The sequence below is a fragment of the Annulohypoxylon maeteangense genome, assembly GCF_022496945.1.
Source record: "Annulohypoxylon maeteangense strain CBS 123835 unplaced genomic scaffold GGS22scaffold_4, whole genome shotgun sequence".
Taxonomy (NCBI): domain Eukaryota; kingdom Fungi; phylum Ascomycota; class Sordariomycetes; order Xylariales; family Hypoxylaceae; genus Annulohypoxylon; species Annulohypoxylon maeteangense.
In genome coordinates this window covers 2085709-2110280 of record NW_025953251.1, presented here as the reverse complement: position 1 = coordinate 2110280, position 24572 = coordinate 2085709, and the positions used below count along the sequence as shown (strand labels likewise).

General features: G+C 45.4%; 8 protein-coding genes across 8 annotated transcripts; 5 read left to right on the top strand and 3 right to left on the bottom strand.

Annotated features, from left to right (window-relative positions):
- Positions 1-1022: 1022 nt before the first annotated feature.
- GGS22DRAFT_112859 (guanine nucleotide-binding protein subunit beta) lies at positions 1023-2985 on the bottom strand. The gene is made up of 5 exons (XM_047958000.1): positions 2632-2985; positions 1819-2537; positions 1673-1762; positions 1500-1619; positions 1023-1443 (listed from the first exon to the last, which is right to left on the bottom strand). The coding sequence occupies exons 1-5, from the start codon at positions 2759-2761 to the stop codon at positions 1423-1425; spliced, it is 1080 nt and encodes a 359-aa protein (XP_047821507.1). The 5' UTR covers positions 2762-2985; the 3' UTR covers positions 1023-1422.
- A 2563-nt stretch (positions 2986-5548) lies between these two features.
- GGS22DRAFT_186504 (Metallo-dependent hydrolase) lies at positions 5549-6942 on the top strand (the record flags this gene model as incomplete). Its single annotated transcript, XM_047964463.1, has 4 exons — positions 5549-5596; positions 5773-5912; positions 6044-6713; positions 6775-6942. The coding sequence occupies 4 exons, from the start codon at positions 5549-5551 to the stop codon at positions 6940-6942; spliced, it is 1026 nt and encodes a 341-aa protein (XP_047821506.1).
- GGS22DRAFT_157832 (acetoacetate-CoA ligase) lies at positions 6691-9588 on the bottom strand. The gene is made up of 5 exons (XM_047960550.1): positions 9179-9588; positions 8499-9082; positions 7326-8441; positions 6801-7275; positions 6691-6713 (listed from the first exon to the last, which is right to left on the bottom strand). Exons 1-4 carry the CDS (start codon positions 9395-9397, stop codon positions 7161-7163), a joined length of 2034 nt encoding a protein of 677 aa, XP_047821505.1. The 5' UTR covers positions 9398-9588; the 3' UTR covers positions 6691-6713; positions 6801-7160.
- A 1194-nt stretch (positions 9589-10782) lies between these two features.
- Positions 10783-11494, top strand: GGS22DRAFT_112803 (uncharacterized protein). Its single transcript, XM_047957999.1, has 2 exons — positions 10783-11176; positions 11323-11494. The coding sequence occupies exon 1, from the start codon at positions 10843-10845 to the stop codon at positions 11143-11145; it is 303 nt and encodes a 100-aa protein (XP_047821504.1). The 5' UTR covers positions 10783-10842; the 3' UTR covers positions 11146-11176; positions 11323-11494.
- On the top strand, positions 11265-14085 carry GGS22DRAFT_157830 (serine palmitoyltransferase 2). The gene has a single exon (XM_047960549.1). The coding sequence runs from the start codon at positions 11698-11700 to the stop codon at positions 13696-13698; it is 2001 nt and encodes a 666-aa protein (XP_047821503.1). The 5' UTR covers positions 11265-11697; the 3' UTR covers positions 13699-14085.
- Positions 14086-15262: 1177 nt separating this feature from the next.
- Positions 15263-18130, top strand: GGS22DRAFT_157827 (uncharacterized protein). Its single transcript, XM_047960548.1, has 3 exons — positions 15263-16224; positions 16296-16457; positions 16550-18130. Exons 1-3 carry the CDS (start codon positions 15948-15950, stop codon positions 17566-17568), a joined length of 1458 nt encoding a protein of 485 aa, XP_047821502.1. The 5' UTR covers positions 15263-15947; the 3' UTR covers positions 17569-18130.
- A 9-nt stretch (positions 18131-18139) lies between these two features.
- GGS22DRAFT_157822 (MFS general substrate transporter) lies at positions 18140-20919 on the bottom strand. Its single transcript, XM_047960547.1, has 7 exons — positions 20676-20919; positions 19966-20611; positions 19729-19882; positions 19236-19615; positions 18675-19096; positions 18404-18596; positions 18140-18340 (listed from the first exon to the last, which is right to left on the bottom strand). Exons 2-7 carry the CDS (start codon positions 20337-20339, stop codon positions 18178-18180), a joined length of 1686 nt encoding a protein of 561 aa, XP_047821501.1. The 5' UTR covers positions 20340-20611; positions 20676-20919; the 3' UTR covers positions 18140-18177.
- Positions 20920-21355: 436 nt separating this feature from the next.
- On the top strand, positions 21356-22811 carry GGS22DRAFT_157818 (SAS complex, SAS5 subunit/transcription initiation factor IID, subunit 14). The gene is made up of 5 exons (XM_047960546.1): positions 21356-21481; positions 21613-21647; positions 21741-21892; positions 21975-22444; positions 22509-22811. The coding sequence occupies exons 1-5, from the start codon at positions 21470-21472 to the stop codon at positions 22530-22532; spliced, it is 693 nt and encodes a 230-aa protein (XP_047821500.1). The 5' UTR covers positions 21356-21469; the 3' UTR covers positions 22533-22811.
- Positions 22812-24572: the final 1761 nt, after the last annotated feature.

Genomic DNA, 24572 nt, shown 5'->3' with positions numbered 1-24572 from the left:
AATATAAAGGAGACTTTCATGTTTAAGAGAGCTATAAAATAACGTAACGTGAAACAATAATATTCAGCAGATGATGTGTTTGCAAGTTGGGTCGTGCTAGAACCTCTTTGGGCACATTACCGGCTAACTCGAGACTGGTCACTCGGGTATTATCATCCTAGGGGTGAAAATGAGAAAGATATAGATAAATATCGATAATCTCGGAAGGGTCACCATCAGATGCCTCACCCAACTGAATATACTGTTCAACAGGTTAAGCCCTCTACCCAAAGCTTGTAAATTATACGAACCGTTACCCAATAGATGCGTGGAATAACAAGAAAGGGTTTTCTTTCCATCAACCTCTCCTGAGTTGTCTTGGCAACTATAAAACCAAATTCGTCACGAAAAGCAAGATAATATGGCAGATGACCTAGTAGTTTGAATGGTTTCAGCGTTCAATATGACATGACTATGGTACAGATAGCAAGTGAAGGGCCGGTGTGACGCCGGATGCGAATGTGTTTCCTCCTGCCCCTACTTCAACTGCACCCAGCCGACTTGACCCCTCCATTGATGTTCGGAGGTACACGCCGACACAAGGGACAATCTCTAGGAAACACCTGCGGGGATGACCGGCCATCACCAAGGCCTAAAAGTTAGGGCTAATCTCTCCTCCCCGCCAGACTGAAAAAAGTAGGCCACCATCCTCAAGTGATTTTGCTCTTTATCCACAAAGAATATCAATCAATAGCTCTACTCCATCGTAGAGATCAGGGGGCGGTAAATAAAGGTAGCAAAAGGAATCAAGTAGACGCGCAATAGTTGTTTTTTCCGGGTGAAAAGCCTTTTCGTATCAACATGCCCCCCTATGAAGGGAGAAGACTGCATCCGTGTATCAAGTTGCCGTAATTTTTGAACTAAACCACAAGGAAGCAAAGGCCGATTAAAAGAAAACCCATCAATTAGATTCCATCTTTGTCCTACAGGACACGGAGAACCCCAACTCCCACACCTCGAGGGGTAGAGACTAGACTAAGCTGTGTGTTCAGCAGCGGTAGCGTCATCGTTGTCGTCGTCGGAATCCGATGCAGTATACTAACTGAGTAACCGATAGATGGAAGACAGGCATAGAAACAGGATATTATTCTGGTATCGAAGGGCGGACAAGACCGGGGGAACTATACACTCCTCTGGCTCCTTGGTCGGCGGCAGCAAACAGTCGTCGGGTGGGAATCAAGTATAACGTAGGCCAGTAAGGAAAATAGGTGCTGAGAAAGGCTGTCGTGACTTCGTCCTAACAGCACCAAATCTCGACGATTCAAAAAGTGCGTATCAGGTAGAAATTAGTTTCGAATATTCATTCGATGAAAGATGACAATGACACCGACGATTCGGGTAACGATAGTCGGTATATGTGTTGGAGTAGACCTTCGTCTACATCTAGTATGCCCAGATTTTAAGCTGCAGTTGGTCAGCACAATCGAATCCAGGCTACAGTTTTGACAGTGAAGACTTACCACCGAGTCCCAGGAACCTGTGCACAAACTGATGCCATCGTTGCTAACGCCCAAACAGCTAACACGGTTCTCATGGCCTACGAGGGATCCAACTTTTTCTCCTCTCGTAACATCCCATACCTGTCAAGTATTAGTCGATTCGGTTCGACTTGAAGGGGCTAGAACAATCATACCTTGCACTCAAAATCGTCATATCCAGCAAATAGCAGGCGACCCGACACAGAAGTGGCCACAGATGTGATACCACATAAAATGGATTCCGACTATGCCTCAATATCAGTATCCAGCGCATCGAACTTTCACCAAATTATCTACTTACGCCGTAAAGATTGAGCTCTCTATCTGCTCGAATGTCAAATAGCCTACACGTCGCGTCATCGGAACCGGTCACGAAAGAATGCCCATCTGGGAAAAACTGGATGGCGTTAATATCTGACTCGTGGCCGGCGAAGGTCTGCACAGCCTTGCCGGCACGGATATCCCAAAGTTTCGCAAAGGCATCGCAGGCGCCAGATATGAAGGTATTCTGGTTAGTAGGGTTTAAGCTGATGCTCATGACATCGCCAAGATGGTCGGCGAACTCCATAACTTTAGTACCAGTCTCGATATCCCACTTCATGCATGTCATGTCACCCGACGAGGTGAGGATACTCCGATCATTGATGAATCGACAGCAGGATAGATAACCAGCATGGCCAGATAATTCGCGGGCGACGCGTGTTGGCCCGTCTCGGTTTTGGTTGAGGTTATAAATAGAACAGATATTATCCAGACCACCGCAAGCGACATAGTTACCGCTCGGGGCGTAAGCGCAGGTCATGACCCAAGACGATCTCAGAGGGATGGCGTGGACTTTGTTCGTCGTATAGGCATCCCAAATAATCAATTTCCCATCTTGTGAAGCCGATACCAGGTGCCTTCGGTCAGTTGACCAGTGCATGGCATAGATCTTTGCCAGATGTCCCTTGAGCGTCCTCTTCGTCTTCATTAATTGATTCCTGGGGATTGATTCATGAGATTGCTGCGCAACGGCGCGGACTGGAGGCGACAGATTCAAACGTTAGAACGACACAGACACTTGAGCAGATAGAAAGACAATCAATTGATAGAGCGTATATGTGACTTAACTTACGAGTAGTGTCGGCCAGCTCATCCTTCTTTCGCTTAATCCTATCTTTTAAGTTCTCAGCCTCGCGTCGCGCTTGTTGAATGCGCGCCTGCATGGCCTCGGGCGACACATCGTTCGGCCGTTGGGAGTCCATGGCGGCGATGGAAGTGTGTCAGCGAGAGGTCCGAGGAGCAGCGGGAGAATTGGATGGGCGATGATGGACGACGGGCGTCGTCAAGCGGTGTGGACGGTGTTGATTTTGGATTCGCGAATGGTGGAGAGGACACCGAAGGGGTAAAAAAGAGAGAGAAAGGTGTGAGGTTGGCTCAACTCGGGGTAAGGGTGAGGAGGGAAGAAGGAGAATACAAGCTCCAGGGGGGCCTTGCTGGGGGCGTGCTCTGACCAGCGGCCAATACCTAGTATTAAGATGGATTACAGAGTAAGAAAAAAACGAAATAAAATAAAATAAAGCCCCAGCTAGGCCAGACTCGGAGAGAATTTGGAGATGAATAGAAAGCGCACGTAGGGGGAAAATAGAAGACGGGTTTATTGTCAGAGCGCGATGATGGAAAAGTGCGGAGATTAGAATAGGAAAAGTCAGCTTAATGAACAATTAACTGCCCCCAAAGCTGGCTAGTTAGCAACGGTAATGGTGGTGGTCGTGGTGGTAATAGTAGTGGTATTGGTAGTGGAAGTGTGAGGTGGGAAAAGGAAGACTCTAACAGGATGTCAGAATTGAAATAATAATAACTAAGACAAGAGAAACTAGAGGGAAGCTGGCACTGACCTTGGCCTGGAAGGAGTAAGTACCTTGTAGCTAATGGAGCGAGGTACTGCGTAGCGAGAAGAAATAATTGAAGGCAAGTGCATATGAGCTGGGTTCATTGCCCAGTGGTACATATTAGGTATGTACATGTGTACATCCATCCATCCAACTACCTAGTACCTAGTAAGATTATTGGTATATCCCCCTTAAGCACTCATTCTACATAAAGAAAACCTCCTACTTAACAGGGCTACATTGCCAAGAAATTTAACGAAGCTTAAGCTTAAGTGGCGGGAGAACACAGTATCGAATTACAGTGTTTCCAGTGCTTCCTACAGTACCTATGCTTCCTATGTAATAAATATCCTTACGTACGTACACTTTCACGACAACTAATAAATCGAAAGGCGCCATTTCATACATCATAATAGAAACGATTAATGAATGAGATCCATAGGTTGGGTTTTCTTAAATATTTATGTTTAATTCTACTTCAGCGGCACAGTTAATAAAGTTTAACAACTAAAGCTAACTGCCATAATATTATGTAACCAGGAAGATAACATACTTATCTATTAAACAAAACTTTTATAAGTTGGGTATATTTTACTATTTACCTAAGTAGTGGAACTGAAAGGCAAGGAAACAACGACATTATTGCGAGAAAAGCTCCAAACTATTCTCATTAAGGAAAACGCGGTATACATCCATACAGATGAGGCTCTTTGATTGTTCTGTACAGCGTACATAGAATGAGTCTTCAGGGATTAAATAATTATTTAACCCGCAACTGATCCCCTATTCTAATACACATCTACTGCAATACAGCGTATTATAAATAAGTATATTAGCTATTTGATGTATGCGATTAATAATATGCATACCCCTACATAAAAGGGGACGGCCATTATTATTAACAGGTCTCCACCGCTACGAACAGGAACTATGCCTTGTTAGGATCTTAGGATGCAGATAGAACCAGAATTAACCCTGAGTAGTATCCCAACCGCGTTAGCCTTATTCCTCATTAATAACATGGAAGACGCTCTCAATCCTTGCCTGCTATTATATGTTTGCAAGGTACATGTACTGGACTCGCAAGCTTCGGACCTAAATGATGAACCCTCTCTCTCAATTTCTTACTTAGCTCCTCTTCCACGATTGTGCAGCGCAACATAGTAACGAGGCTCCTATTAAAGAGCCTGACATGTGTAAAATGCGAGGATCAATTAAAGAAAGCTCGGACTTTGGTAAAATGGCTATTACTAAGTAGATATTTACGTACAATACCTACCTACCTAGTAGGTAGGTATGTAGTAGGTATTGTGTATATACGCTGTAAATGTTATGTTTTGATCGACCGGGAAGATCTGACTACTAGTACTAGGTATGTAATTATGCAGATAGAACTTCTAGAAGATTTGTTATAGTTGAGAGCCGGTAGGAAAGCTGCTAGGTGGCATGGTACAGTAGGTACTACCTAATAGGTACCTACATAGGTAGGTATATTCCAGCTGGTTACAGAGTACTATGTACAATACATTCAGTAGGTTCCTAGTAGGTACTTTGCCTGGTGCCTACCTACATATGTAGCACCATACCGTTCCTTAACTAATCGTAAAATATTATTAATAAACCGCATGTTGTGGAAGGTGATAGCTTCGATAAAAAATCGATATTCTTAGTTTTATGGACGCTATCATAGTACTTGACATAATTACAGTATTACTCCTACATCCATATGTAATTATGTAACTACTCTGTAGAATTGCATATACTACTAGTTGCATATATGTACCTGTGGACGTGTTCCTAGGTACTCAGTGATATGTACATATGTATGTATAAAACTTTTAAGCAAATAAATCTAGGTACCTACCTACTTGGTACATATAGAAAACTATGTGCCTAAGCTTCAAGGTTATACCTAGTACCTAGTAAAGTGAAAGTCTACTAATGTATGCAGGTATCAGATAGGTACCCACCTACCTACCTAGTACATATATAGCTCTTGATTCTAACATGAAATGTTCATATCAAAACCACCTAGATATTCTTGTATTCCTATTCTTATTGTTAACGATACTGCCTAGACAAACACATGGCCGCCCAGCCTTTCAACTTGAGATCACTTGATAAACGGCTAGCATGTATTCTTCGACCCTTGACAAGACCATGACACCGGAACTTGGATTGGACTTTAAATCCATGCCTAAAATTGAGGTAACTATATCGACGTTGCGATTTATGACATGTCTATCTCATCCTTCGATAGATAGGTATTGACTCTACAAACAACTGAGATCGGTGGCGGTTTGTGCTTACTCGCATACTATTTGAACTCTGTCGTTTCACTTCACCATACTGCTATGCTGACTTATTTCTACCGAGACTGACAGCTCCACGCGCATCTGTCCGGAAGCATCAGCCGACAATGTCTGCACGAAATCTGGGAAATGAAGAAGGCGGCTAGGAAAACCGATCTTGAAGACCCGTTACTCGTGATGCCACCGGGTAGACACGACTATGACCTTAAAACGTAAGACGCTCCTCCATTTGACGATGAAAAAAAAAAAATAGAATCTTGTTGCATTTTAATACTTATACGCAAGTGGGGTTTGAAATATAAAAAGGGGGGGAAGAAAAAAAGCTGAGATTGTAACTTCACAGCTTCTTCCCGTTGTTTTCCTCGTACATTTACAACCTCATCGACGATGTTTCATCCTTGGAACATTCCACCAAATCTGTAATTAGAGATTTCGCACACGATGGAGTTGTGTACCTCGAGCTGAGGACGACACCACGAGCGATGCCTACCGCTGGTCTAGACAAGGCGGGTTATGTTGACACTGTGCTGCGAGCGATTGAAGATGCGCGGGCGGATACGCCAACGTTACACACGCGCCTCATCCTATCCATTGATCGGCGCAATAGCCTCGACGAAGCAGGCGAGGCTGTCGCGCTGGCGAAACTCTTCCGAGACCGAGGTGTCGTAGCTGTCGATCTCTGCGGCGATCCAACCAAGGGGGACGTCTCCCTGTTTACTCCAGTCATCGAGGAAGCGCGGGCGGCCGGGCTGAAGATTACGATACACTTTGCTGAGGCCGAGGCCAGTGCTAGCGAGGCAGAGCTGAACACGATCATGAGCTGGATGCCAGATCGCCTTGGCCATGTCATACACGTCTCGGAGGCTATTAAGCGACAAATTGCGGAGCGAGGGGGCATTGGGCTGGAGTTGTGCCTCAGCTGCAATGTTCACGCGAAGATGATTGTCGGCAGCTTCGAGGCCCATCACTTCGGGGGTTGGTGGCGTGTCGATGGCCCTATCGTCGTTCCGTGTGTAAGTTGAAGCGCAAAGGCTCGTCTATTTTCGTATGAGCACTAGACTCACGAGATATTAGACTGATGATGTGGGCATCTTCGGTAGTCCGTTGTCAAATGAATGGAGGCTAATTCAGCACCATTTCCGTCTACAGCGAGAAGAAATTCTAGGGTTAGCTAAAAAAGGTATTGGCGCCATATTCGCGGGAGATGGCGAGAGGGAAAGGTTAAGGCGGTTAATGTGGTGAGGTTATAGGCGTCCTTGTTATAAGGGATATGATGAGATATGCATATCCCTTCTCATGTTAGCTACATCTTGATATTTCGTATGTTTTCGAATCCCCTAACTGATCTAAGGAGTAGCCTAGTCAACTTCACTCTCAGATTAACATAAGGAATATCTATTGCTAATGGAGCACCAAAGTACGACTCTTCATATTTCCTCGTAACCTCACAACATACGACCCTAGTCGTGCGTTGCTGCCCATTCTTTGAACCAATCTAAAGCCTCGGGATTTGCCACGCTGGCATTTGTTTTGATGCTGATACCGGATAGGATGTGCTTGACTGCGACCTCGATCCTGATAAGTCATTAGTTAGAACTCAAGAGACTCAGGTAGTGTAGACGTACTTTTTCCCGTTTCCTGTTTTGGGAATCCCTGCTCCGCACTCCTCTATGACACCAGGAACATGCCTTGGACTTAATTCCTTCCGAATCGCAGTGATAATTTTCTCACGAAGTTCTAGGGAGAATTTTCTCCCCTCAGCCATGAGGATGAACAAGCAAACGGTCTCGTCGCGATCCGTTTCCCGTCTCCGGCCAACACACACCGCATCTTCGACCTCATTTCCGAAGAACTTCGTTAACACATTATATATCTCAGCACTGCCAAATCTTACACCAGCTGGCTTGAGGACGCCATCACTACGCCCTAGCATGGTCAAACCGCCCGTATTTGTGTCGATCCGTATAAAGTCGCCGTGATGCCAAATGCCTTCGAAACGCTCAAAATAGCTAGCACGATATCGTGCTTTGCCATCAGGCCCCCAAAATGTCAGGGGCTGACAAGGGAATGGCTTGTTACACACCAATTCTCCATCTTCACCCGGAGTTGGAGTACCGCTAACGGAGTCTACGACGCTAATAGCCATCCCGAGGCCTGCACATTGTATCTCGCCGACATGAACAGGAAGCAACGGACATGGAGCACCAAACAAAGAAATTATGTCAGTGCCACCAGTAATAGAAGCTAAGTTGACATGAGCAGGAAATGCTTCATAAACAAAAGAGAAGGTTGAGGGTGGCAAAGGTGAGGCTGTAGAGTATATTGCTTGTAAGTGGGAAAGATCAAGTAACTGAGCAGGATATATGCCGTTGGATTCTAATGTAGTGAGATATGCAGCCGAGGTACCGAAGTGGGTTACTCGCTGCGAGGAGAGGAGTTTGGGTAGTGAAAGGTACCCATGTGGTTTGAAAGGTGAACCGGAGTATAGGATCAGAGTGGTACCGCAAGCAAGAGCCGAAATACTCCAATGCCACATCATCCAGGATGTAGTGGTATAGTAGAGCATCCTCGAAGTTGAATCCATCGAGCAGTGAAGAAGGTGTTCTTTTTTATGTTGAATTAGCGTGCCTAATGCCGTGTGGACGATCGCCTTCGGAAGGCCGGTCGTCCCACTAGAGTATAGGACGTATAAGGGATGAGATGGCGGGAGTTGCTCGAATCTTAGGGGATTGTCGTTACCGCTACACCATGTTAATTTAGGTCTGTTTGTATAAACGTCTCAAACTTTTAGGGGATACCTTTTTAAAAAGATTTCATAGTCTTCAGCCATAACCCCTTTCGCGCCCAAGGCTTCTAAGCCTAGACTAGAATCTCGGATGTTACTTATCACGACAACAAGTTCTAGGCCTTTAGACTTAAGTTCATCGACAATTTTTGAAGTCTTGTCCGTGCTAGACCACGATTTGCCATTGTAGATGGTGCCGTTATCCGCAAAGAGGACTTTGGGTTCAATTTGGATCAATCTATCTAGTACGGAACTCACACCATTATCCGGGCTTATTCCTGTCCAGACGGCTCCAATCGCGGCTGCTGATAGCATTGCGATGAGAGCCTGCGCGTGATTGGAGACAAACCCAGCAACTACGTCGTTAGGCTTTAAGCCGGCGGCCCTGAGGGCATTAGAACATTGGCGAACGGCCTCTCGCAATTCGGCCCATGTCGTCGACACGAGTTGCCCTTCAATTTCAGTGACCGTCATAATAGCAACGGAGGACTCTACAACGTTTGCTTTGGCCGGGAACAGGAGATTCTCCGCGAAATTCAAGCGGGCCCCCGAGAAGAAGTCCGGCCTAGGGAACATGGGGACATCACCTGGCAGGACCTAGATATGAGTGGCATGTTAGCCGGGATTGCACACATACAGCTTAGAAGTTGTGAATGATATGAGATCAATATACAAATAGCTAAGAATACGTACGTAGGAGTAAGACTTGGACGCTTTGATGCCACAAAACTGCCATATTTCTCCCCAGAAGTCCGAAATGTTCTCGGTAGACCATTTATATAAGTCTGGATAGTCCTTGATGTTAATGCTATACTTAGATCTTACATGCTCTAGAAATTTGTACATTTGAGTTGAGGAAGGATTCGGATGCTTCCACAACTCAACTAAAGCAGGTTTGTGATCAGTAGTCATTGCGAATACACAGATCTTGGTTTCTGCGTCGGCGTCTTTTTGTTTGGATGGGGATGTTTTTGTGTTATGGATATTAGATGGAAATCAACGGAAGTAAATGAGCGAATGTCTGACCAAGATTAAATGTTCAGTGTGGATGAATGCTATGTATTTAGTTGAGGGTTATTGTTGAGCTGACGATGGTTAATTGTTAATGTAAATGCATGTGCCCATTTTTGTCCCGAGAGACTAACTATGTAGCTATCTAAACGTACATACCTAATACATGTAGATAATCATTATACTCAGTACTATTTAAAATAAACATTAAATAAAAAACGTTCGAAAATTAAGTAATCTTAACCATAACTAACTTATAAACCGGCATTATAAATAATATTATTTTTTTTAATATAAATATTAACTTAATATTAATATTAAAATGCTTAAAATAAACTTACACATAAGTTATATATATTATATATATTCCCGTAGTTTTATCGGAAATAAGCTTTCATTCGATACTTAAGTACATACATACGGTATACATACATATATGTAAATAAAACTGGGACATTAATACATATACATATATACATGGCATTAATGAGTGTACCTCTATTTAATACGTGCATATATGTACGAAGTACTTATTCCTTAAATCATTTTATGAAGACGAATGGATCAATCGATCCTTCAAATACCGGCTGTCATAATTATGTACGCCGTAACATGGTCATAAAACCAATTCGAAGCCCCCCGCCAAGGGTTAATGGCGTGGTTCAAAATGAGGGAGCCCTCGGAAGTAATTTCGCGACTGGCGCCATTTTCTATTGCCTTGCAATGCGTGTATTCCGTATTCGAGATGAACATTAAGTCTTCGAAGAGTCACATGAATTCTTATTTGAGAAGTATCATCTTTAAATAGCTTTGATGCGGACTTGGATAACAGTCACGAATAGTTAAGCAAGTTAGTGATGAGGAATGGTGTAGATGCAGCTTGCCGACACGGGGCGTTGATAAAACGCGAGATACCTATGAACATTTGAGAACATAGCACTAGGTACCTAGTAGTATTTTGCAGCCCCATAATTTGGACAGTGTGGAGCACGGATCGCTCGGAAAGAGGAAAAAAAAAGTATGTACATACCTAGTTTTGACGGAAAGTGCAGGCTGACTGGCTGATAAGAGTGAATGAAGTTTTGGCATTGTCAGTTTATAACCGTACGTTATTAAGGGGCAAGACGGAGTTAGTCCACCTATTTCTTTATCAATGCTGTCCTATTGGCCTTTAAGGTTCCACTTAAATGTCCTTAAGCGCCTTAAAACTCTTGTGTGACACCGTGGCTTGGACGGTTCCAGAAGCTAATGTACAGTATTGTAAATTTCATGTTATCATTATGTAATATGTACGAAGGTATAGTACATGGTCATTTAGATCCACCTCTAGAAACTCTTTCCCATCAATGGGATTGCTAATTTTCATTTTATCTCTTCTCACTCCGCTTCTCCTTTTCAACATCGTGCACCTCTCTTCCTTGTCAGCTTCGGAAAGGTGTTGCTGGTGTCGAGGGCAGTTGTCGACGCTGTGTTGCTATCGACGGGAATTCCCTTTTCCCTTGACCACGCTCTTTGGTTTTCTCGATATCAGCCACCGGCCAATTGAACCTCCCTCATTTGAGCTCAGCAGCTTAAGGTATTACATAGCTTTGAGCTTCCCTGGCCGGTTCATCCGTGGACCGATTGACAAGACACAACAAACAGCTTAGAGGATATTTGGGGTTTTGGGGGATCGGCAAGGTGAGTTTGTTCTTCGTTCAATTCCTTAAAATATTATTGTGTATACAGGATGCATTTCTACTTTATTGTTCATACGAATTCATCGGTCCTTCATTGTCTGTCTACTTCAATGGTGCCATAATTTCCATGTTTTTATAGTTGGTTAGGAAACATCGAAACTACACTGCGCCTTCAATCCTTTTACACATAACTCTTCTTATCTTACCAGAGTCAGAACTGCCAGCTCTGGTTTCAACTTTCCTCTTTCCATTTCATATCCAATTCCTCAACACAAAAATCGCTCCTATCATGTTCTCCATTTTCTAATTGCCTATCCCTAAAAACTATTGACGGCCATGCTTTCTTCCGTGTTGAATACCAGCTCTCCGAATAAAATATCCCAATAACCTTATGATCGTTCATTAACATTGGTCCAGATTCGCGAAATACCCAACCTCAGATCTTAGCGCTCGGTGAATTTCGCTCTCCTAAGACCGCCACAATATATAGACTTCCATTACCGATTTCCGTTACCTATAGAAATGCCACGACGTATCTCGATCCCTTTTACCAATTCTACAAGCATGCCGCACGCCGAGAGGTCCGGCGAGAGGAGACCCTCGCAATCCAGAGGGAACCGCCTCAGCTCGTTCTTTTCCCCTTCTACGAAGACCAACCAGCCTACCGCTCAACAAGCCTTAATGGCCATGCAAAACAATTCCACTCCTTCTGTCACCACTCCTAATTTGTCACTACCATCTATTTCCCTCTCTACGGCCACTGGTGGTGAACCTCGCGACGATGAGCCGCCCACTACCCTATTTCAGCCACCCGACTCAACCGAGATTTCACGCCAGAAGCGATTTGATGCTCAGTTCGGGCCACTAGTTCATCCAAGCCACCGCTACGTTAGCAAACATCAGGGAGAACCTTTGGAGGCCCCTGTAATTGATGAGCCGCCCTACTATTATGTCCTGACCACCTATATCAGCTACCTACTACTTCTTGCTCTCGGTCACATAAGAGACTTCTTCGGAAAGAGATTTAGTAAAAAAGCAACTTACAAGACAATTCGCGCGAACGACGGCTACGCTCCTTTGAATGACGATTTCGACAACTTTTACACAAGGAGACTTAAAATGCGCATTGACGATTGTTTCGCAAGAACAAGCACTGGCGTTCCGGGTCGCTACATTAACCTCTTGAACCGTGTCTCATATGACTTCAATGAGTCATACAAGTATATTGGTGGAACAACGGAGACTTTGAACATGAGCTCGTACAACTACCTCGGATTTGCACAATCCGAGGGTCCTTGCGCTAATGCTGTCGAGGAATGCGTCAAGAGATACGGTCTCAGTTTCTGTAGTCCGCGCGCTGATTCAGGCACTTCGGATCTTGTCTGCGAAGTCGAGAAAGAGGTTGCATCCTTCGTCGGAAAACCTGCTGCTATGGTCTTTTCGATGGGGTTCGTTACAAATGCCAGCTCCTTCCCAGCTCTTGTCTCCAAAGGTTGCCTGATCCTTTCTGACGAGCTGAATCATGCCTCAATCCGACTTGGTGCCCGTCTTTCTGGTGCTGTCATTCGTTCATTTAGGCATAACGATATGGTCGATCTAGAGAAACGGTTGCGCGAAGCCATCGCCCAGGGCCAGCCTCGAACCCACCGTCCTTGGAAAAAGATCCTAGTCGCCATTGAAGGATTGTACTCAATGGAAGGTACTATGTGCGATTTACCCGGTGTCCTAGCCCTCAAGGATAGGTATAAGTTCGCTCTATACGTCGATGAAGCCCACAGCATTGGAGCTCTTGGAGTCAAGGGCCGCGGCGTTTGTGATTACTTTGGTATTGATCCTAGCAGGGTAGATATCCTGATGGGCACTTTGACAAAATCCTTTGGTGCCAATGGCGGTTATGTTGCAGCTGATAAGCATATTATCGACAAACTTCGGAGTTCAAATGCTGCTACCATGTTGGGTGAATCACCGACTCCTGCTGTCCTGATGCAAATTATGGCATCGTTAAAGATCATCTCCGGCGAGCTTGTCCCTGGTCAAGGTGAAGAACGGCTGCAGCGCATTGCTTTCAACTCTCGGTATCTTCGTCTCGGCCTGAAGCGTCTCGGTTTGATCGTTTATGGCCACGATGATTCACCTATCATCCCCGTCGCCTTGTACAACCCAGCTAAGATATCTGCCTTCAGCCATGAAATGCTCAAGCGTAACATATCGGTTGTCGTCGTCGGATACCCCGCAACCCCTTTGATCAGCTCCCGTGCCCGATTCTGTGTCTCAGCCGCCCACAACAAAGATGACATGGACCGTCTCTTAGCTGCCTGTGATGAAGTCGGAGATATTCTGCAACTCAAGTTCTCCACAGGTGTCGCAGGAGGTTTGAAGCCTCTACCGGAAGGTGTTGCACCGGAGGATGAAAAGGTGTGGCGTAAGACTAGCGGGTTAGAGAGCGTTATCGAGCCACCGCGATGGTCGCTCGAAGAGGTCATCGCTCGCGGCGCAGAAGATGCCAAAGCCAGGTTACGGTAGACCATCTAATCTAGCGCTCCGCGATCGGCGGATGTGAATAGCTCATACCAAGGCGGTTTTATCAAGGTACGGGAATACATCATCTGTCAAACTAGGGCGCCTCGGAGTTGTGTTGGTAATAGACGGCCTCGTGCCGGTAATGGAATTGGAGGAGTTTTGCCCGCACTCGCTTTACAGATAAACCTTGGTTCACTTCTTCACACCGGCTGGTATGTCAAAAGGACGAGCGAGGCGCAACGACTTCTATAGTAAGATACCCCGACGCTGTACTTATTGTATTGCCGGCCTTGTCAATTGGCCTTGGGTCTTTGATATGACCCTCAGCCTGTCTCTCGTAGACAAGGCCTTAATCATGTTCAAGTAGGAATACAAATACGTTCGCTACCATATGCCTTGTAGTTGATATGTGTACTCAGTGCCACCAATTAACAGATGATATAAGTTTATGTAGATTGCAAGAAAACCTTGCTTCACCCAGGAGTTCGCGTGTTAGTGTTGCAATGTACGTTCTAAAAATTTCGCGTTTTTCCCTTCTCTAAATAGGAGCCTTGATTATTTACCAATACATAATTAGCCCATGTGCATTCAAAGTTACAAGCACTACTCGTATGCATTTGCCGTCATCTGTCTTCAAGTTTTTAAAAACTTCATCTGTCAATATTATCTCTACCTAGGCTCGATGTATTTTTGAATTATGGGGATTTATATGCTATGATATTAAGCCTGGTGATTTACCAACCAAGGTAAAATTCCCTTTTACATAGGTATCTTTATATAAGGTCATTTATATGAAGTGTATACCATGTAATACGATACATACAGTACTAGGTACATAGTATTAACAATGGCCGAAGTTGATAAATGATGAAATATGCAAGCCGCTATACCGGTAGAAGCGAATGTAACACCGGGCTGACCCAGACGTTGTAATGTCCGATTGGTTTCTCGTAAAGCGAATGACTGGCGACCTTGTGTAGGTAGATAGGTAGGTTCACGGTATGTAGCCAACCGCGAAGCTCATTTACTAGGTATACGTAACTACATGTGGTATGTGTCCTAGATACATATATAATATATACTATTATACTAATGAGATAAATGGGGTTGAAGAAAATGTGTGTTTGTCATAGACTACCAAAAAATTGCGGACCCGGAGAGGTTCACCGATTTGATTTTGAAGAGAGACGCCTGTCCGCTTGTCTGCGCACCTGCACCTGCACCTACGCAGGACAAAGCGAGGAGGGTACTACTAGTAAGGTAGGTAGCGGCTACAGTGTACTCAACTGGACCCGCAGAGATACATGAGCGGTAGCATCATAAAGGCCTGGCAGTTTATGTACAGCTTGCCTTGGGGCTGTGTACCCCCTTTTTATGCTGTGCAGTTTCAATTTGGAAGGGCAGGGACGGACAGGGACGGGTACATACTATATAGGTAGTGCAACTGACCAATAGGACCAATGGATATGCATCGCTAGGGGATCGCTAGGGAAATCGCTATGAGCCAGTAAGGAACATCCCATCAGGAACAGACTTTCGAAGGTAAGGTCCCAGTTCATGTTTGAATTGAATGCGAAGCGGGTCCCACCTGCACCTGGGCAGTGGTAAAGCGCTGCTAAATTTCTATGTATGTGGTCTTCAACCTTCTGGGTGCTGGGTTCTAGGCTCTTTTAATTTTTTGCAACATTCAGGGCTCAATTCAATCGTTAGCACCCAAATTCCAATCCAAACAATAACAACCACCCAACTACAATTGCGACTGCGATATTAACCTCTGACTGTTTGTTTCTCCGAAATCACACGCTCGCTCATTTCCTCCATCTAGCGTTTCCGTCTATCGAACTTCCCGTTTTTGCTCCTTGTCGTCTTCCTAAACCGGCTTCCGATTTTACGTGCACACTTACTATTCCCGATAACCGGTGATCTAATCGGCGTGGAGTTCCCTAGAGTTATCCTACGAGGAGAGTGCGTCAGGGGGAGCTAGCTATCGAGAATTAGGCCGTCGTTGGCCTACGTTCTTGGGCATCCGTCTTTGAACAATTCCATCGAAAGGAAGGAGAGAAAAAAAATAAAAAAGGAGGGGTGAAAGAGAAGGAGAGGCACCGAAACCGATAGTGGAAGAAGCAAGAAGAAAAAGAAAAAGATAATTCTAAAACACAGGGAACAATATAACCTAAGCAACGCCACAGTCTCAAATTTATTCTTACCTGAGATTGAACGGGGCCTTCGCTCTACCTCTAGCAAAGCCGACGATGAACTTCGACTCCGGCACCGCATACGCGGAATCAGACGCCGACGACGAATACGAAAGGAGTGTTCATACTAGCTCTCCAGTACTTGCCACCGATTCTGAAATATCCCCAACCGACTCCGAGGGTCGTTCCTCTACCGAGCACACGCCTACTACCTACGGTCATCGCAGTAGTGCCGACAGATTGCCTGAGACTATAATATCTGAATGGGATGCCGATGAATGTGCAGATTTCATCGCGAGTATAGGGTTGCAGCAGTACTCAGATCGGTTCATCGGTGTGTTTTTACAGTTGCAGTTGTTATCGTCATGATCATCATTCTAACTTGAGGCCCTCCCCTTGTCCTAGAGAACGAGATCGTCGGCGAAGCTTTAGTGGCTCTGCTGCACGATGACCTCAAAGCTATGGGGGTAGCCAGTGTCGGCCATCGCTTGACAATACTTAAGAGTGTCTATGATGTGAAAAAAGCACAGGATGTTCCCATAGAAAGCGATCACTATGTGCCACTATGTACGTTTATCTAGTTCCTCCCGGCTTTTCCTTTGCAATGCGCCTTTCATGTTGCTGTCGATTAACCCGCCTACCATTTCCCCTCAACACAGCTGCCGACGCCGAAGCTCAATATGCCACCGCGACCCTGAAAGATATTAAGCACCTGGTCGAGCAACTTCGCCTCCGAGATGAGAGGATGGGTTTCTTAGAACAAGACCTACGACGCATGACCGAGGACTTCAGACGTCTTCGCGAAGATATGCTGCCGGCTTTGCGCCTCGCTAAGGACGCGCAGCAACCCCTGCCTCACCTATCCAACAATCAAGGCAGCTACGGCTATGAGACCTCAACAGTTTCCCCTCCAGCTCCTACTCCTTCGTCAGATCAATCTTCCAATGGGCTGAAGCGACAATACTCTACCAAGAAAATCGTCCTTGGTACGAATCCCAAGAGCACATCCCCAACTCATCTGCAGACTACTCATGAGCGGCCTTCGGTAGAACAAACCCTAGACCCTGCGAATGCCGCCGAAAGAGCCGTCATGTCATCCTCGCATCTAGCCGCCATGAACGGTTCCGGCCAGGCCACGTCGCCTGGCTACTCTCCGAACATACCCTCGCCTACCTCACCCCCAACTTTGGGCAGCGCCACCCTAGCCTCTCGTTCTTATCGATCTGACGACCGACAAACACCGTCCGGTCGTACGACATTCTCGGAGAGCGAACACGGGTACGGCTCTAAGCCTATCGCACCACGGCGGATGCAAACTCCTGTCCCCGAGACGCCGGGCTCTAACTCAGCTTCGGTGGAGATCTTTAAGTCGTTCAGGGTCAGTATGGATGATCCTTGCTACAAGGTTCTCCCCGCGGCCCTGAAGAAATATCAGATCAACGCTCCGTGGGATCAGTATGCGCTTTACATCGTCTATGGCGATCAAGAACGATGTTTGGGTTTGCACGAGAAACCATTGATCCTTTTTAAGCAATTGGACAAGGAAGGGAAGAAGCCTATGTTCATGCTACGGAAAACAAACACAGCACAAGCCGATGCCGAAACTCCCGGTAGCGCTGGCTTGGTCCCCGGGAACGCGAGAGGGGTTAGTTATGATCCGCCCGGTGGGATTATATGATTCCAGCGCGCGTTCTGTCTGGTTACGTATTCCTCACATACTAAACTCACGTTTCCAAACTATCATAAACAAGTAAGACACCTAGCAAAAAGGAATGGGCCACCCATGCCATGATTCTTTGCTTCGGTGAAGGCGCTGGGATATAACTGTATAGCATGTGCGCGCTGCTATTTCTCTCTCACTTACTAGTTAGACCAGCATTATCGTTCTTCGTCACCAAAAAAGTAAGTTCCTGTTATGACTTTGCGAATGACGCGTTCGGACCAACCTCCCGAAGCGCCTTCAGAGCAGGATTCAAGAGGTGACAGTTGCTTTGGGTCTGGTACAGATGGTGTGTTGGGACGATTACGACGAGAGACTTTCTAGCTCTATTCAAAACGTGTTGCTGCAGCATTTTATGACATAAACGAGTTCGATCTTGGAATCCTATTGTCTGTATCACAGTGATTCGTGAGAGGTTATGGATGGCGCTATGGGTTTGATCGTGTGAGAAAATGCTACTCCAAACCTATCGCCAGATGCACCAGATGTAGTGGCCCACAAGTTCATATCTAGAGCAATGGTTTTCGTTGCTATAGTAAATATCCCTACCACCTATCGGTCTTGGTGTCAGGTAGTATATCTAAACCACGAGACTCCATCAGCAAGCTTTCTTTCTAGCATTTTCTGCTCTGCCGTCAACTCCCCCGTTGCTTGTCTTGTGATAGCATCGCGCCTGGCATTTTCTCCACGACACCAAATAGTCATACATAGCGTCATGATAAAGGCAAGCCTGTAACAAGAATACGAGTTAGATACCACGCGGTGGTACGAGGAGGTGTTTCAGCAGACTGACCCGACGAATCCGATCAACATGCTATGGCCAGCGATGTAACGCGGCGCATCCCTCTCCAGGTAGACATACGAGGCGATGATTCCCCCGCAATTGCCTCCCATTACCTGCATAGCAATTCCAGTTGCGCGCTTGAGGCTACCCCCGATATTACTGCCGTTCCACGCGAGACCGAGTGGTATCTGGGGGTAGATTCCTATATTTAACTCCCAGGTGAGGTCAACTCCTGTTTCATGTCACTTGCACGTTGGTTATCTGACTGGGTATAACATACCTATGGCGGCAAAGATCGTTCCCGTATATTGGATGATTGGGTTCATGCTCGCGGCTAGCATCGCAAGTCCCAGCATAGCGATGAGCTGGAAGCCCAGCAAGAAAACGCCGCGCTGGCGACACCTGTCTGCCAACCAGCTACCAGCAATGGAGAAAAGGCAGGCGAGGACATAAGGCGGGGCACTCATGAGCTGCGCATTGTTGGCTGAGAAGCCCATATTCTTGACGATAGTAGGCAGAAAGAGTGAGAAAGAGTAAACGGGACAGAAGCCACCCATGCAGATTAACATGTGGATGTAGATCTTCCAATCCAGAAGTGCCTGCCAGATGTATCTGACGTCGAAGTCGTCTGTGAGAGAGCCCGAGTCCGCCGCGAGACGTCTCTCAACTTCGTGGCGCTCGATCGGAGTCAGGAAACGCGCACTGATATACATATGTGTGAGTAACGTTTTTCCTTTTTCCACTTTTTCCTCTTCCTCTTCCTCTTCCTCTTCTTCTTCTTCTTCTTCTTCTTCTAGTAGTCTCGTTTAATTCTGCGATGGAGGCATATGGTAATTCTCACCTTGCGGGGTAACCGTGAATAGCCCAGTACGCTAGGAATGAGACGATAATGCTTGCGAGACCCTCGATTATAAAAATCCAGGACCACGCGGAGAGCCCGCCGGCGCCACTCATCTCGGCGATGCCGCGCGCTAATATGCCTCCGAAAGCGCCGGCAAGGGTTGCAGATGAGAAAATGACAGCCATACGCACGCCACACTCGTTCCTAGGATACCACTGCGTGATGTAGAAGTTGATACCGGGAAAGAATCCACCTTCGAAGGCTCCAAGAAGTGCCCGCGTAGCCATAAGCCCCTGATAGTTCGCCACGAAGCCTTGTGCGATAATGCAAACAGACCAGGCGAACATGATAAATGATAACCACGTGGATGGTTCTATGTGCTTTAAACATAAGGCTTGTTAGCAATTAGGATACTGCATCATCGACACATGGGAAGTCCAGACTTGGGGTGATGAATATAAAAGTCGGAATCGTCCGTCCACGGTAATCTAACCTTTATCATGAGGTTGCTAGGGATTTCCGCTATTATATAGAACGGGAATAGGATGGCGAGACAGTCATTATACTGCAGGCCGATGAGGTGAAGATCTGACTCTAAGTTGTCTAGCCGGGCATTTCCGATATTCGCACGATCGAGGAAGCAAAGCCTGGTATCATGATGTTATCAGCAAGGAAACGAGTGTCCTATCTATCCGTACTGCCCCTATTAGGAAATATATAATTAACTAACAGGCAGATCAGACACATGATGGGGAGGATGTGAATGTCGATTTTCCTCAGCAGCCGCTTCGTCGCCTTCATATCAAACTCTTGGGCTTCCGTAACGCGCACAGATACGAATCTCGACGATGCTTCCGTTTCAGCCTCGCCGCCCGTGGTCTTCTCGGCAGTCGATGATATCTCTCCATCTTTTCTCTCCATTGCGCCGGGATTCCCGGTACTAAGTTGTAGGATTGGTTGGAATGTAGAGAGGTTTCTAAGAAAGAATACCCGAATACCTAAGCTGTAGATGAAGGACGCGGTGACTTTATAGTTTAGTACGCACACATACATATATATATATGTGTGTGTGTGTGTGTGTGAGTGTGTGTATCCGATATCCATGGATATTATCCCCACAACCCTTGCGGCTCTTCAAGGTTTGCGTATTACACGTGTGGACCGGAAAACGTCAGGATATCCTATATCCACGCATGATATCTACTATCTATAGGACCGATATAGGCTTTCATGCATTATTGTTTTCACCGAGTCCAACGCGTTACCATGTGCTTGTGACACAGCGGCACGGTGACATATCCGGTTTTTTCTATACGCCAACGATGTCTTCCACTCCATCTATACTTCGCTCGTCACAAGCTTGCTAGGTCCTACAGCTAGAAAAGTCGAGGGCGAGTTAGCGCAGCCACATGTGCGTGTAGCATAATCTTTATCACCCACTGTTTAAACTAATGACATTAGAAAAGGGCCTCTGTGTCCCATGGTTCCTGTGGGTATCCGATCTACTGGCGGCTGGCGGAATCGAGAGTCCCTTGTTGTCCTTTAGGAACCCTGAGGGGTTTCCAACTCTCTTTTCATTAACACTGTTTAAGAGGAGCTTCATCTCTTCCTCGTAAATAGATTTAGGTAGACAATTTGAAGATCTATTAACTGCTCCGTGCGAGATAACTTTGAAGAAGAGAAGAAAGGATTTCAAGTCTGAATGTTCCAATGTTCATATACTTAGGTACCTAGTTCCCTTCTATACCTACCTGTGTAACACATCCATGATACGTATACGTACCTACATACCTACCTAGTATGTACATACCTATGTACGTACCTAGTAGTAGGTGCAATGCATCATTACTTAGTAGGGGTAAGCTTATTCCATATGATCGAATATTTACGAAGGCAGGAAGGTTACCTTCGTACAAAATAATCACTCTTATATTCACGTGATTCAAACCCCAAACTATTCTCAAATCTAAATCTATCTTCTTTCATAATCACGTGCTCCCAAAAGGAAAAGGGTTAATCCGTGTCAAGACCCACACTCTTCCACATTAGCGCCTTGAGCGGTATCAAGATTATCCGAGATGGCTCCTAGAACCAGGAAGAGCTGCGCGCTTGAGGTATGTATCGCGCTTGCCACATCTTTCCAACATTGAACCTTTGATAAGTGTATAACATCTAACTTCTAACTTCTAATACTCTAGCAATTACGATCGCAATCAGAATTGCAATCGGAAAAGATGCATGTCGAAGTGGGTTATTTATTTAAATTTAGGAAATATCCTCCCTATCCTCCCTATCCCCCCTACCATTAGAGAGATATCTATCGATTTTTTGACACTCAATGTTTTGAGGGAATACTGACGCGATTATGAAACTCAAGCGCAGCGTCAAGCTCGTCACCGAGCAGCATAACATGTGAGTCGCAACACCTTCAATTTGCTTCAATTCACTCCTACATGTACGGGTATTGTCTCCCTTCATAATTGCTAACTTACTGTGCCCAACCAGCCCGAAGCCTTCTCCGATGCCCGAATTCCCGATGAAGGAATGGTCCGTGAAGATATACGTACTTGACCAGGCTGGCAACGATCACCCCGCCAACTGCTTCACCAAGGTTACCTACAACCTCCATCCTTCTTTTGAGGATAAGACGCACCAGAGTAAGCACTAATTATTTGCGCTTGCGCTTGCGTGCGCGAGCTAATTTTACAATTTGAACCTTCGAGATTGACTATGGTGTAGCATTCGTGGATCCTCCCTTTACTTGCGCTAATGAGGGATGGGGCGAGTTCGAGATGTCCATCGACTTATTCACCACCGAGAAGGGCGGTAAGACCACCATTTACCACGACTTGAACTTCCAGTCTCCTCGCTACGAGGTCGTCCAGTCGGTCACCTTTAAGAATCCTTCTCAGGCTCTCCTGTCTATTCTCCGAGAGACCGGTCCAATTCCCAACGACGATGATTCCAAAGCCGCCGCCAAGTCTCGCAAGACAAACGATCTAAAAAAGAAGAAGGCTGCTTGCGACTTTGAGAAGATGGCTGATGGCCTTACGAAGCTGAACGAGGATGACCTGCTTCATGTGATCCAGATGATCCACGATCACGGTACAGAGGATACCTACACGAAGAATGACATCGAGAACGGCGAATTCACCGTGGACTTGTTGACCCTTCCAGACAGCCTAGCCAAGATGATTTGGGACTTTCTAGTAAGCGCGCGCATTATAAAGTTTGTTTCCCTTAACTTTTTAATGTATGACTAATTTTATATAGGTTGAAATCAAGACAATTTCTTAGAGACTAATCCTAGATCTTGACGGCTGGCGTTCGTATGGACCGGGAATAGTCTCTTAGTCATCTCTTTTTTTCTTCTCCTCTTCGTCTTCTCAGAAATAGGTTGCATTGCATTGGCATCGGCGTTGGAGGTTTAGGCAAGGCACCTCTTTTTAAGTGTCAGGCAGGTGGCAATGGTGACATTGGCGTATGGTTGCGTTTAAACGCCCCACGCGGTAGATACCCTGCAGTCAGTCTCCCGACAAATGCTATTGATGTTTTAAAGAGAACAACATTTTGCAATATCGCGAATCTGTACAATGTGATATATCTTCGGTAGGCATTGTGGTACGTACTAGGTATGCGTTCGAAGCTTACCAAGGTGAACAACCGACTTATTTACAAGTCAATACCTACTAGGTACGCGTGATTCGAGGGCTCTGCCATGTCTGCATGTGTTTATGTAGCTATTTCTAAAGGAGGCAGACCGATTGGTTGGTTTGCTGTATACAAGTTTCACCAATCAGAGATCTCAAACTTACTTACATTGGTTAACATGGACAGTACCTCATAGGCAGTGCTTTACAACCTTTTTATTTAATACATACATACATACATACCTAGTAGTCCATATAAGGATATATATTGACGTATAAGGATTAGAGTTACATAATAGGTGTTAGGTACCTTATACTTATTACATGTACATACTTCAATATGGATGCAGTCGTACCTATCGGGTATGTACCTATGTATTAAGCCTCACGCGTCCTGTTGAGCTGAAATGACATCACAATCCACGGGCGAGGCTAAAAGAGGATCGTCACCTAGCATCTACGGATGAGTCCTCTATATTTAGTGGGTCTTGCGGAGAGAGCGGAGAGGATGGGGGAGGTGCCACAAACCTACTAGGTAGGTACATAGCAGGTCAGGGGACTGGCAGATTCTCCTCGTTTCTGCTCGTTCAAGGTGAGCCTGGATAGAGCCTAGGTGAAAGTGAGGTAATAGGTAGGTAATGAGAACATACTTAGATACCTCGCAAATAGGTATCATTCTGTTCCCACCGAGCCACACAAGGCATTTCCATTAGTGATAATTAAGAAAACTTTATATAGAATTACCACTTTTGGTACATAATTCGGTATGTAGGTGGCTGGGCTACATATGTAGGTTGTACATTTAAATTCGGTCTATATTATACATGTATGTACCTACCTACGTACATACTAGGTACCTACCTACCTAGGTAGTAGTAGGTAGGGTATACACATACTAGGTATGTATGTATAGTGGTAGAGCACCTTTACTGACTTCACCGACTCCAGATGTCTTGATCAATCCATGAATGTAATTTTAGCGTCTACCTATATATTTACTTAGTGGATAGTAGCAAGTACTACCTACCTAGGATACCCCTCGGTATTTGGTACTTAATTATATAGGTGTCGCGCGGGATATGGGTATCTCCTTCCCAATGTCGACCTGAGAAGTACGAGTGTGGCTTTAACAGAAACCCCCGTGGTTTCCATTGGTAGGAATACTATTTAATTTCTACCTACTGCTTAGGTCCGAGAAGGAAAATAGGAAAAAGTAAAGATCTTAAACAATCCATACTTCCCAATTTCACATCTCACTTACATTAATCCTACAGTTAAATCCTACATTATCCCACTCTGCGCTATCATTTCATTGGCAACAGAACAATTCCGATATCTAATTCTCTCACCACCCCCCCTGGACTACGGGTGGACTGAGTGGACCGCGGGTACCTCCCAAGGTTCCAAGGTTATCATCCGCTCCAATGATACTGATACTGGTTGCATAGACATTCACCCGTATCCCCGAAGGGGATACTGCGCTTTGACTAGCAAAATGGGCAAGAGTTGCAATTTAGCCCGAGGTACTTCCGACATAGTAGGGTTTCCATATAGATTCTATGTACTCTCTTTTAGATACGTATTCTGTATAGGTACATATATTACTAGCTTTATTTTCGTAAGCCTAAAGATGTAATTAAAGATCATGACTTTATGCAAATATAACCTATCGGGTAATATTCGGATC

Bases quoted from the DNA above. Each gene is read 5' to 3' on its own strand.
- GGS22DRAFT_157822 (XM_047960547.1), bottom strand. From the start codon at position 20,339: ATGGATATCGGATACACACACTCACACACACACACACACACATATATA. The intron at 19,883-19,965 runs GTTAGTTAATTA...TCATGATACCAG, and splicing joins ATCATGTGTCTGATCTGCCT to GCTTTGCTTCCTCGATCGTG. The intron at 19,616-19,728 runs GTTAGATTACCG...TTATGTTTAAAG, and splicing joins CTAGCAACCTCATGATAAAG to CACATAGAACCATCCACGTG.
- GGS22DRAFT_112859 (XM_047958000.1), bottom strand. From the start codon at position 2,761: ATGGACTCCCAACGGCCGAACGATGTGTCGCCCGAGGCCATGCAGGCG. The intron at 2,538-2,631 runs GTAAGTTAAGTC...TGTCGCCTCCAG, and splicing joins TGAGCTGGCCGACACTACTC to TCCGCGCCGTTGCGCAGCAA. The intron at 1,763-1,818 runs GTAAGTAGATAA...ATTGAGGCATAG, and splicing joins GAGAGCTCAATCTTTACGGC to TCGGAATCCATTTTATGTGG.
- GGS22DRAFT_157830 (XM_047960549.1), top strand. From the start codon at position 11,698: ATGCCACGACGTATCTCGATCCCTTTTACCAATTCTACAAGCATGCCG.
- GGS22DRAFT_157832 (XM_047960550.1), bottom strand. From the start codon at position 9,397: ATGACTACTGATCACAAACCTGCTTTAGTTGAGTTGTGGAAGCATCCG. The intron at 9,083-9,178 runs GTACGTATTCTT...ACTCATATCTAG, and splicing joins CGTCCAAGTCTTACTCCTAC to GTCCTGCCAGGTGATGTCCC. The intron at 8,442-8,498 runs GTATCCCCTAAA...AACATGGTGTAG, and splicing joins TATGAAATCTTTTTAAAAAG to CGGTAACGACAATCCCCTAA.
- GGS22DRAFT_157827 (XM_047960548.1), top strand. From the start codon at position 15,948: ATGAACTTCGACTCCGGCACCGCATACGCGGAATCAGACGCCGACGAC. The intron at 16,225-16,295 runs GTGTGTTTTTAC...CCCTTGTCCTAG, and splicing joins GTACTCAGATCGGTTCATCG to AGAACGAGATCGTCGGCGAA. The intron at 16,458-16,549 runs GTACGTTTATCT...CCCTCAACACAG, and splicing joins CGATCACTATGTGCCACTAT to CTGCCGACGCCGAAGCTCAA.
- GGS22DRAFT_112803 (XM_047957999.1), top strand. From the start codon at position 10,843: ATGGGATTGCTAATTTTCATTTTATCTCTTCTCACTCCGCTTCTCCTT.
- GGS22DRAFT_157818 (XM_047960546.1), top strand. The intron at 21,893-21,974 runs GTAAGCACTAAT...ACTATGGTGTAG, and splicing joins TGAGGATAAGACGCACCAGA to CATTCGTGGATCCTCCCTTT. The intron at 22,445-22,508 runs GTAAGCGCGCGC...AATTTTATATAG, and splicing joins AGATGATTTGGGACTTTCTA to GTTGAAATCAAGACAATTTC.